Source organism: Bombyx mori, chromosome 14 (assembly GCF_030269925.1).
Source record: "Bombyx mori chromosome 14, ASM3026992v2".
NCBI classification, from domain to species: domain Eukaryota; kingdom Metazoa; phylum Arthropoda; class Insecta; order Lepidoptera; family Bombycidae; genus Bombyx; species Bombyx mori.
Genome location: NC_085120.1, coordinates 11,898,132 through 11,911,081, shown reverse-complemented (window position 1 = coordinate 11,911,081; position 12,950 = coordinate 11,898,132). Strand labels below are relative to the sequence as shown.

Genomic DNA, 12,950 nt, shown 5'->3' with positions numbered 1-12,950 from the left:
TTATTATATTTGTCATTTGTTGTGGCCTCAAATGACGTCACACGTCTATAATGAGCTCTAGTCGAGTTCTCGTTTTTTGGTCTCGAATAAGTGGTTGAACCAGTGCGCTTAGTGCGAGTTTTTTAACGTTCTCGATAGCGTAAAAGTTAGCTCATATTTGTATGGAATGGGATCGTTTGCGTACGTTTGACGCTAGGGGCGCTGTTCCAACTGCATACGAATTAACTTTTACGCTATCGAGAACGTTAAAGAACTCACACTAAGCACACTGATCATAAATGTTTCCAGAAGTTTCTCCGTCGGCGCGGAGGGACGACGCAGCGCCACCGGCCGCAGCCAGCACTGATTCCGCTTGCAACTAACTATACTAATAAAATAAACGTGTAATTGTTCTAAATAAAACCTTCCTTAGATTTTCTTTACATCCATATAACTGCTGTGCGTGTTAACTTTGAATATTGACGTGACAGCGATTTGTGATTTTAATAGTCTTAAATCGTTTGCTTTTGTTGTTTTATTTGAATAGTTTGATGAGAGGACGATTGAAAATATTTATTCATGTAACTAAGTCGATCATTAATATGGAGGTTGGAAGTAAGGAGCACCATTTTGTGTAGGGGACATGTTTAAAAACTTTCACTTTTTTTATTTCTTTTTATTGCCCTTGTAGGCAGACGAGCATACGGCACACCTGATGGTGAGTGGTTACCGTCGCCCATGGACTTCAGCAGTGCCAGGGGCAGAGCCAAGCCGCTTTCTATTCCTGCCTTTATTTAATTCCGAGCATTTTCCTATTTATCTACCTTTTAAACCTTCTTTGGATTTCCACAAATAATCAAAGACCAAAATTAGCCAAATCGGTCTCGGTTCTTGAGTTTTAGCGAGACAAACGAACAGCAATTCATTTTTATATACATAGATTGCTTAGATGAAAAAGAATAATAAAAATAAAAAAAAACTTTATAATACACTATGGTCATCCTTACTTCTACCCTCCATAATCATGACGAATACGACTCGACGTCCAAGTGCCGTATTCATAGGCAAGTTTTAATAGACAACCGCTTAGCTTCACATCGACTGCAAGAACATATCTGTTAGTTGTGCGTAGTGTTATTATTATGTGTTTAATTGTGAATTCGTGATTCCAAAAAACAATTAGTCAGGATTCGATCTCATACAAAGTCTGACATGAAAGTAACTAAACGACCGAAATGTGTGTCTCTTTTTTTTTGTCGTAAACTTCCGGTCGTAATTAGGAAGCTTCTAAAATCTAGTCAGAGTGATATCAAAGCGAAACTACAGATAGCACAATAAAAAAAATCCTACCTAGACTGGTGGTCTTGGGAGACTATTTCAGCGTAGCCTTGACCAGTAGGTGAGCTCACGGGGCTCAAACCTGACAACATTACTAACATTAACCTTAGCAAGAGCTTCAAAATTTGAGGTCACATTGTAGAATACAATTTATAATCGCCATATATTATATACAGTGAATTATATTCTGTTTACTGCGTCACGCTGAAGGCATCATCATTATATAAACTCGAGCTATATTTATGTAAGTCAATAAAGAAACGAATCGAAAATGGCGTCTATGTACCTGCACTGACAGATGGTAGGGTCAACAAATAAATAGAAAGATAGAAAGAAAAAGTTGTTTATTGTAGAAAAATATTTAAAAAAAACAATGAGAATGTACTTTACTTTATGCCCTGGCAGAGGGGGAGGTGTCTCATCTGGGATGCAACTTGCGTAGACACTTTTGCTGCAAGTCATCAAAGTCGCACAACTCGAAAAAAAAACTCGAACTCAACAACAAAGTCAGAACTGAGATTTTTTTGCATGCAGTACGCGCCGCGCCGTGTGCGACTAAAGACAGCAATAGTTTAGAGTGAGAGCGCATGATCGCCGCCGCCATTTTAGATTCGCTTCTTTATTGGCGCGGCTTATACCTACTGTTTAGTTGTGACAGGTCAAAAGAAAAATAGGCTTTTAGGTTAGAAATTGGATGACAGTAAGTTTAAGTTTGTAGTTAATTCGATTTTTCGCGAAACGGTTTGCAAATGAAGACAGCTGTCAGTTATTTGCGATTATACATCTGTAGCTGATCGATGTGCGTAGTTTAAATCTTAACTTTGTATAAAAAGCATTAAATGTTAAGTCGTATGTTAATATGAACGCAGTCGACTTCTGTAAGTCGGTCCGTCAAACATGACATAGGAAATGTGTGATTGTTTATATTAACATTAATTAGTTCTTTGTTTGTTTGTCATTAGTGTTTAAAGTCGCGTACAGACATCGCGAGGCGTGCTCGCGAATGGTTCGTCACGCAAGCCTCAACATGAGGTATCCTCCTCCTCGCGTCGTTTTCCTCATTACTGATCTGATCATAAAACTGCGCTCACTGGACTCTCTGTTGCGAACGCCCTGAGAGAAGCCGAAAACCGAAGCAAATGGAAGCTGATGGTACAAAGAGACATGAAGGGCTTTCAGGGACACGACCTTCAGCAATGAAGTATTCGATTAAGAAGAAGAAGAGAAGGTTGTGACTTCGCTGTATCAGTTTCTCGTGTACGATTTCCTTCCATCTGCTGCGATCCTTAGCTTCATGCAGGGCATTGTGGAAGTTGATGTTTAGAGAAGATCGTATGTGGTCCGACCATCTCGTGGGTCTGCGTCCTCTGGAACGTTTGCCATCTACCTTTCCTGTCACCATCAGCTGTGATTGTGACCCTTTTTACGGGCAATATGTCCGGAGAATTCCAGCACCCTACGAAGGCATACAGTGGAAAGTCTAGTTTTGATATTAAGCTCTCTCAGAATGGACACGTTGGTGCGAAAGGCGGTCCATGGAATCTGTAGCATTTTTCTCCAGCTCCACATTTCAAAGGCGTCTATTCGGTCTCTGTCTACTCTTTCAGTGTCCCGGTCTCCGCTCCTTATCTCAATATGAAGAAAATTATCGAAGTCACCAATTTGGTTTTAGTTTTGACCTGAGGTATACAACGGTGCATTTATGTATGCGTCCCGGACGATACATGCTCTGATGAATGCTCACTGTGAGTACACACGTCCACACAGCGAGAGGCATGCGAGACGAACCATTCGCGACACACCCCTCGCGATGTCTGTACGCGGCTTAATATACGGCTTTATTTGTGTCGGATTAATTACATAGTTTAATATTTGTAATGTATTTAAGGACATTCGTTAAATTTGCTTAGGTTAAGTCGAGGTTATTATAAACAAACCTTTATAATAAATTTAAGTAAATATATACTTTTGTTTTTCGCATGTTACTTACGTATTTCAATCCGTGTGATCTTTTAAAATAGTACGTCACAAGTTTCACTTTATTTTATGACTTCGTAATTGTACGCGGTGATTGAGGGCCATGTATAATCATAGTTAATCTATACTTTAGTTGTGAAATATTATCGAAAGGTGAAAAGCTATTTTATTTAAGCGACATTTATCTTTGTAATTAAAGGTGCGTTTTATTTGATATTACCATAAGCAGTTTGATATTTTTGATTGAACTACAATTAAGTTTACTTCATTCAAATAGCCGAAGCAGTTTTTGGAACGAAGTTCCTTATCGCGCGTTGTGAAAGGGGGCTAGACGGAAAAAATTCTTACGAAAAGTTGTCACGACACTTTTTAGATCCGTCATTCTGACCAATCAACGTGTAGGCGCTTATCGCGTGACATTGCTCGTATCCGATTGGTCCGCGTAATGAGTACAGTTTCTCGAGATAGCGTTTCAACAATAGTAATTTAGTTCATAGTATTGTTTTTTTCTTCTTCATAATGCCGTAATTTATTATTATAACTTAAAAAAAAATTACAGTTCCTTCACTAATTAATCGAAAGGAACTTCGTTCCATCCGGGTGTCCCTTGACACCTCTGAAGTTTTTTTTTTATTATATTTTTTCCAAATTTTAATCCTCAAATGGTTCTTCTGTTGAGTTGCAAAAATGTCGCATAAACTATATAGTTTCACCCATCGAGATGTGATTTCAAGTTGAGTTATTTCAAACAAACTGACAATAGTCGGAAACGAGACGAATGAATGAGGTTTGCAAGCTTCCATTGCCGTTCTTATTAAAGAATTACATTGAAGATAGCGTGGCACCACATTCTGCACTCTGTATAAAATATATTAACTAACAGTTACCATATGAATTCCTAGTCCGTATAATGTTAATTAAGGAAATGATTATGTAAATTCTGAGCGCGCTTCGTTTATTGATATCGGTGTAAATTATCGATGTTTTATGTCTTTTTTGTTTTCGTGTGAGTGTTGTTTGTTAGTATTTATAATGGTATTAAAACGGTCGGGATTCTGTAAATATATATACATACATAGCATATAGCATTAAGGTTAGGTTATGGAGGGTTGGATGGCGGGAAAAGAAACGGAGGATCGCGTATTCCAGCTAGAGTGCCAGAGCACGCTATGAAATTTAACCGAAAAAGCATGATGCTATTTTTAACGTTTTTGGCGCTTTTTTTTTCTTTGTCACGTCATTCACGTCTCTATTGTGTTTCGAGTCTATGTGTAGGAGTTTACTATCGTCTAGCTGGAAATATATTGGTGTCGAGCACGGTATGAAGCTAGGAAAATTAATATTGTAATGCAAAACGTGTGTTTAGATAATAATTATATTAAAAAAAAGAAGAAGAAAAGAAAATGGATATAAAATCTTATAGCATAGACGAAGAGTTTATTTTTGCTTAAGCATAAAGTAAATCTTAAGGGTTTTGATTGCGAAAGATAAATATTTTTTGTAACGACACCGCGTCGGGTAATAATAGTGGTTATATTATGATAAGCTTTTTGAGCGTAAAACTTGAACAATTACATATAAAAAAATAAAGTATATTTTACAGTATATTGATTGAATGCGACGTCTGTAGGGCAGTCTTATATAGTGCTCAGTATTGCTCAGTTAACTAACACGGCACTGGAGCTACATAACCAGCGAATGAGCCCTACAGGAGTCGTACCTCGTGACCTCACAATTATAAGGGTGTTCGAAACACATAGAGCTTGTATCACGGTATATTTTAGTATGTTATGTAGTGCTTGTATTACGAAGGAGAATAGTGTGATTTGTTTAAAAATGTATGAAGTAGCCATTTGATTTGATCGGTTAAGAAGAATTAGGGGTTGCCGTGCACCAGGTGAGAGCCCGCCGATGTAAATGTGTGGAGCGCGGGTGATTTGATATCGGAATGTGTAATGGTCTTAAAATTTAGCGGAGTTTGACGAGGCGAATCGCTCGCGCTATAGACACTGGTCGGAATGTCTCGGTGTTTGTATCAATTCGTTAATTAGACATACGTTATTCGCGTAATTCAAGAATCACTAAGATAAAAAAAAAATCCACAATCACAATATCGATAAGGCGATGTCACAAGCAGAACGCGTAAAGAGTAACTTAGTGAAGACACGAAAAAAAAAATGCTTTCGATTAAAAGCCTTCCGATTGTTAGAATCTGTGTTGCTTCACACTTTTATAAATAAACACACACACAAGAGCTGTTCTATTTATACGTAAAAGTCTAGTGTAATCACACTATAACGCTAAGTTAACGAGATTAGATTATTTATACGTGTTAATGTATTAAGGCGGATTAGGCACGGGAAATAAGCGCGCGTAATAAGCGCCGCGACGCGTTATAACGGGAGCGCTTAATTTATTCGGAATATGAGCGCGATCGCTTGGACTGCCTTTAAGCGAGATATTTTCTATAAATGAATGTAACGTTGTATGTACGTAGTATATAGATAGCTTATTGTTCTAGCTCACTGTTTCGATGGAAATCGGGACGATTTAACGTAAATACCGCTTTAACAGCTTAAAAGCCTTCAAAATGTGGCTTTTAATGAGTAATATTTGTGAAACTTAATAAAGAATATTCGTATTATTTTTTTTCATTTATTTCTGGTATCGTTCGCTATCAAAGAGTTATTTTAGGAAATTAAATTGAATTAATTTTAAATTAAGTTAACGATATTAAAGTGTTTTGAATTATTTTGTGTAAGTAGTAGTAATATAGTAGAAACATTTAAGATCGCTGACAAATGAGATTATGGTGGGACTAATAGTTTATAGTGAAATAATGTACTAGGTTTGAAAGTTTCGGTTCATGACGTCACCGCCATTGTGGTTTGAACGTGTCAGCGAAACAGATGTTAACTGTTTTTTTCCTTCCTACCTAACCTGATAGACTTCCAGACTTTAACCTCATATTAATTATGTTATAATTACAAGAATTAAAAATATTACTACGAAATCATAATATTTCATAGTCGTTAATGATATGTCTTGGTTCTTTTCCCCTACCTATGCTGATAGCCTTGAGAGGCTTGTCAACGTACCTCTAACGTGTAAGTGAGCTCTCGGGGCTCAAACCTGACGACGTTGCTAGCACTAGCCCCAGCAAGAGCAGTGCTTCGCAGAATCTACCACCGGAGCGGAAACGCGACCCACTGAGAAGATCCGGCGAGAAACTCAGTGGGCTCAAAATTAAACAAAACATTCTCTTCATTATAAATATTTTTATTCATAATTAAATACATTTGGGCATAATTTTGAATAGATTTTGTCACTCCACATTCAATGTTTTGATCTAATTTAAAACAAAAAAAAAAGAACACAATCACAACGGAAATCTTATTTGAAGTTTTACAAAATCCACAAAAATAATGGTATTAAAATTATTGCTCCACTAAATATAAATGTTTATACATATATTGACAGATTAAATATGTCCTATCTCAGTTCGATGCTTACGGTTAGAAAGAGGAAGTATATTTATATTTAGAAGTAGAGGAAATCAATTTGAACCCCGATTTCGCGGAGGGTCAAATATTTGTGATACAAATAAACGTTCAAACGCGATTAATTAATACTCTTAACGCAAATTCATCCACATTCACATTGTATCTGCTACCTACATGACATGTCCTTCGAACGAGGCTTTGGATACTATTGCTGATGTCAATGAACATCGATAACCATTCACCATCAGGTGACCTGGTATGATCTACAACGGCATTTAATTATTAAAAATGTTTCTGAATAAGTTTCTCAAAGATACCTCTTGCTATTCAACTATGCTTAGTTGTCGATGATGACAATGTTATTTTGCTGCGGGTTTAGTGCTGCATTTAAGTGTATTTAAAGCTAGAAGCAAAAGGTGAGAACCTATATAATAGAATGTCTATCTATCTCTTAGGTTTATGGCATTTCCTTTTAGATTTCGCCAATGTCAAGTGTCAAGTGTATATAATACTCTGCTTTCTATAGCGGGCTTCATGAACGAATAAGGACACAGATTGTAAGAATTAAGTGAGTAGCTAAGAATGTTTATTAGAAAGTCAAGAAAAGGTCAAGAAAAGAGCCATTTTGACATAACGTGACTTTGACACATGACAACTGATACAATTTGCCAAATTCAAATATGAATACTACTAATACTCATAGTTTTTAACAAAAAAAAAAAACAGTAACAACATACAGAACATTTATATTAATTATGAAAAATAGAAATTGTTATCTTTTTATTTCTATTCAGAAATGAAAGATAATAAATAATATTATGCAAAACCAATTATATATATAAATAGCTATTTAAAAATTATGAAAGATTTTAAATGATTAACCTCATCCACAATGATCACTTATTAAATCAATTACTGTATTTATTATGTTATTAACATTAAGTTTCATATTCATATAATACTTATTATTTACTTATCATATTTTACGACTAAACTCCATTCTATAATGTGAATTAGTGAAAATAAATTTGCATTAAATCGATTCTGTAGGCAGTATTGCGCTAGTTAAGAAATACATTTTGTTAATTAAAAATTCTAACCATAGTCAACGAAAGTGAGGAGTATTCAAGATCTCAATTAGATTCATAAATAAGTTTTCTATTCGTGAAAGCGGAAATCAGTCGTTTAGGCAATTGGACAAAATTATTAATTTAGTTTTAACATTACTTCAGAATCCCTTGTCCAGTGGAAGGCGCTTTTGGCATCTCCTTATCAATTATCGATATGCGTAAACACTACAAATCGTGGAGCAATAATTTTGAATGCATTCATTAGTGTGTTTTGAAATGTATATTCAGGAGGAGTCTCACAACACACATATACAATATTATTTAATTAAAAATAAACGATCTTATTCAACAGCGCCAAAAGTAAAAAAAATGTGACGATTTTATAAATCGTACAATGATTTTATTTATTTATTATTTAAATACGTATGTAATGTAATGCCGACATACGATCGGCAACAGTTTGAACACACACATACACGCATCTCCAAACACGAGAACACAATCATTGTTTAAATGAATTGTTTGGAAGACAGCTGGTAATGTATCGCGAACTTGCCTCTCGCTGCCCGCAATGTAACAGTACCGCCGCCTCGCGGGGTTAACGCCCCCGCTGTTGTCCGCGATGGGCGTGATATTTCGCTTTACATGGCAGGTTAATGAAACACTAAGCGATTACCTTTTCTCGACACTAATGTCTAAAAACACTAAATAAATAAAATTAGCGATGCACAATATGAATTTTGAAATTAAAAAACACTTCAAGTCATTGATCCTAATAAAAGATTATAAATTTTAAGATTATTGGCAGTGTAAACGTATTTCAAATAATAAATTAAAAAATTTAATAAGGCGCTGAAATAAAAAAAAAAATTAATGTTTTTTTTTAATCCATCCTTTCGAGAAGTTGATCTTCGATAGTCTTAGAACCAACCTTTTGGTGCTAGTGTCGATATTTGTCTCACATATTGATTATTGTTGTAGCTCACACGAAGATAGCACGCCGTTCCTACTTCCACCCGTCTGCTTAGTGCGAGTTTTTTAACGTTCTCGATAGCGTAAAAGTTAACTCATATTTGTATGAAATGGGATCGTTTGCGTACGTTTTCCGCTAGGGGCGCTGTTCCAAATACAGACAAAATTAGGTTAACTTTTACGCTAACGTTAAGAAACTCGCACTAAGCACACCGGACAAATATATTTACAATCGTTCGCTCACATTTTCACTAAAGGCCGCTACTGAATTTAAAACACAAACAGATTTCAAAATTTCATTTAGTAAATAACAAAAATCAGAACAGAGAACTCCCAATTTGATAGTACATATGAGTCGACTATTATCAAAGCCGGCAATGTGACTTTTGGACAATTATTGTTAAATCAGAAAAACGAATTATTGACTTTGTATTCCATTGGCAGTCACAAAACTCTTCTGAACGACATCTTAGATAACTAACAGGTTAAGTTAATACTTTATTTAATGCAGGTTTTGAACCGTATTCTTTGAAGGAGACGATTGATATTCAAATCAATCTGCATTGCCATATCAATAACATTTTTTTGTCCAAATGCACAGATTGCCACCATTGATAATAGACGACTCATATTTATTATGCACGAGTTAATTACGCGAAATCAAAAGTTATTAATCCAGCGATAAAAGTCACATGCGAACGTCCGAAGGGAAACTTTAACTTGAAAAAAATATAATTGCTTTTCGTTTCCTTCGCGACACCGACATACGACTTTACAGTTCTATGACATAAATCTTGTGTGTCGATTCAAAATAATAAAATTTCGCTTTATATCCTACGTTTCAAGCCACGGCCGTTTTAGATACGCCATTTCATTACGGTTGATCACGAGTGCGCACTTACTTCCAAATAAACAATTTAAAAATTATTTTACATTTATAAAAAAAAAAACCATGCACACCAATCAAAACCGAGTCTTAACGTTCAATGGACCACAAATATAAATATTCACGTTTAAAAATAACAACACCATGTATACATATAGTTTTTTTTTAATTTTGATAATTGAACACTGTACACGCGGCCCTGGCTCTCTGTACAATATTAAAGGCCTATTAAGGCTTTTTGCGATTACGTTCTTTCGGGATGCGGTACTTTTCTTCATTGCACCGGACCGGTAGATGGGATCAGGACCTGGTGAGGAGAGGTCACGCCACGACACCACCTGCCTTGCGATATGTCGGTCCAAATTAAACTATAGCGGTACATTAAACTATACAACAGCTGCTCCGCTTTCAAACTAAGCACTTAATTAAATATACAAAAAATAGTTTTAATATTATCTGAAAATGATACTCTGCTCGACTGTTTTTTTTTGAAGTGAAACTTCTAATGCAACTTCTAACAAGGTTGCGTTAAACGTAATGCTACCACACTAGAAAGAGATAGAGCGAAAGTATCAGTAGCAAAGTATACCTGTTACAGGCCGGCGCGAGTGTTAGCATTAAGGAAGTATTTAAAAAAAAAAATTATATATACAGTCAAAACCGTTTACTGCGACATCGTTTAGAACAACATGCCGGTTATAATAACCTAGAACAAAGGTCCCGGCTGAATGCTATATGACCGCCTTATTAAAAATATTGCTTTATACGACATTGCTTATAACGACATACCTCATAAAACGACCACATTTAACTAATATTTCGGAGAATTAGATCTGTTAGAACGACCGGCTAAGCTGTATTGTAAACAATTTGAATAGGTATCCACATCTGTCTTCAATGGCTATTAAAATCAGGAAAGAAAACAATAGGATTTAGTTTAGTGTAGGGTCTTTTCTAATTCTTAGAAACAAAACACGTGCATGCAGTAGAGTCAAAGTCCGCTTCTTCATATCTATTTAGTTAGTTTGTTACTTATCTATACACAAGACGCACCAAAACTTTGTGGAGTTATTCGTGAAACTTTCAAAATGTCGCAAAGAAAAAGAAAACAAATTAATATTGAAGAAAAATCGCGTATTATGTAAATATATTTTTCCAATAATTCCCTATCGAATTGTTTGTACTTGCACGATACACATTAAACATCACCGGTTGTTACGACTATCGTTTTTTACGACTGAATATGAGCAGTCCCTTCGATGTCGTTATAACAGATTTTGACTGTATTTATTTTTCTATCTATAATTTAAAATATATTATATATATATATATTTTAAATTTATTATTAGTATAAATGTCGAAGATGTTGCATCTCTTACACAAGTGCAATCTGATTTAAGGATGAAAATTTAAGAAAACCATAACACTACACATCGAAAAAGAAGTTTCACTTCATTCACGTGCTCCAGGTTGCACGGGCACCGTTTTTTTTACGTAGATAAAGGCGTTAGATAAAGGCATCCGTGTGCAAACATTACCCCCCCGACCCCCCGCGCCTCCCACACCCTGGACCACGGGTAGTCGCCTTTGTCGGTACCATTCTCACTTGTGATTTCATTAGACGTAGTGACAAAGTAAATTAGGAAGAAGAGTCCTTGATTTATTCACAATCTGTTGGTAATTTCTCAATGCGATTTAATTTATTGACATTCGCAAAATCGCCTTAGTAACAACAACCAAACGTTTGGTCAGCTTACGTTTTGTATATACAAAATTATTTTTTAATTAACATAAAAACTAGGAACGAAATATAATGGAGACATGCCTTTTATTTATACAATTATATATGTTTGATCTGCAATTGTCACAATATTTGAATACATGGAATAATCAAATGAAAAAATAATACTAGTTTTTTTTTCCTCATATAAATAAAATGATTAGCACAAGAAGCCAGATTTACGGCTCGATTCTCAGTTCAACGTTTTCTAAAACTTCTCATAAAGTAGGGGGAATTATAAACGAAACAGGACACACATATTGGTTCGTGATGTCAGAGCCATTGTCATGCGGTACGTGCGAGAGGGACAGAGCTATTTCTCCGCTGCTCCGTCTTTCCTTCCATCACAACCATCTTTATATTTAGATATTTCTTCTAAAGATATTGAGAACCGAAGCTCGGAAACACAATTACGAGAGCAGTACGAGAGAGGACAACGCAAGAAAACGGAAGACTAGGATTTCAATTATTATATCGTCCGTATACAAATCGTTCTGAGACAACCGCACAATATTGTTTGATGAACCCAACAACAAATGTATTCAAATATCCCTAGACAAATGTCACTTATGATTTTGTTTTCTCTTCATTCGTGATGCGGGAATCTGAAATGAACATTTTGAATGTTTAGTGAGCTTACATACGACGGGTCAAAGTTTCAACCTATAGCAACGAGCAAAGCTTGGCTCTGCACCTGGCATTGCTGACGTCCACGGGCGACGGTAACGACTCACGATCAGGTTGACCGTGTCTATGCTAGTCTATAAAGCCAATAAAAAAAAAGAGTCCTCGGCCTACGTGACTTAAAGATCCCCCTGATTTGAGACATCGCTTAGCTTAAAATGTGGGTTAAAGCTTCAAGATCCAAGTCTTACAGCTGAAATAGACAGGTCGCAATGACCCCAGGGGAGTCGGCAGGTGAGGTCCAACCAGTGCCCGTGTTGGACTCTCATTGGGATTTGCAGGAACATCAGGCCTCGTATTTACTATAGACTAAAGCACGAAATGAGTTAGAAATCAAGATTAGTGAATAAAACTGGTGGTAAGGTGTCTTGTGAGTCCGCGCGGGTAGGTACCACCCGCCCCGCCATTTCTGCCGTGAAGCAGTAATGCGTTTTGGTTATGAAGGGTGCGGTCGCCGTTGAAATTTGAGACTTAGAACTCGTGTCTCGAGGTGGATGGCGGCATTTATGTTGTCGACGTCAATGGGCTCCGGTAACGCACTTAATTCCTGGTGGGCCGTGAGCTCAACCACCCACCTAAGCAATAAATAAATAAAAACCATGTATTCGTCAATATACAATAATTTATTTTGATTCTATGAGCTTAGAGGATTAGGTTGTGGAAATTCCGAGCTTGAACCAAATAATATATTGTCGAGGGCAGTCATTTTATGAAAATATTTTATTTCTAGATAAATGCACTGAATTCTTGAAAATTATATT

The 12,950-nt window shown here is 36.1% G+C and overlaps 2 protein-coding genes across 18 annotated transcripts in view; one reads left to right on the top strand and one right to left on the bottom strand.

Annotated features, from left to right (window-relative positions):
* The window catches only part of LOC101743348 (protein Fe65 homolog), a 78,882-nt gene extending 72,944 nt beyond the window's left edge, over nucleotides 1–5,938 (top strand). For all 12 annotated transcript variants that reach the window (XM_012688399.4, XM_062672206.1, XM_062672205.1 and 9 more), the window contains one exon: nucleotides 289–5,938. The gene's annotated coding sequence lies outside the window, so the exon portion shown is untranslated. The remainder of the gene's footprint in view (nucleotides 1–288) is intronic.
* Nucleotides 5,939–6,552: 614 nt separating this feature from the next.
* Nucleotides 6,553–12,950, bottom strand: part of LOC101743066 (yemanuclein) — a 47,621-nt gene continuing 41,223 nt past the window's right edge. For 3 of the 6 annotated variants that reach the window (XM_062672197.1, XM_062672201.1, XM_062672200.1), the window contains one exon: nucleotides 6,553–12,110. In XM_062672197.1, the coding sequence (XP_062528181.1) occupies nucleotides 12,073–12,110 (38 nt within the window). In that variant the 3' untranslated portion in view covers nucleotides 6,553–12,072. The remainder of the gene's footprint in view (nucleotides 12,111–12,950) is intronic. The other 3 variants (XM_062672198.1, XM_062672199.1, XM_062672202.1) reach the window with 1 other exon arrangement.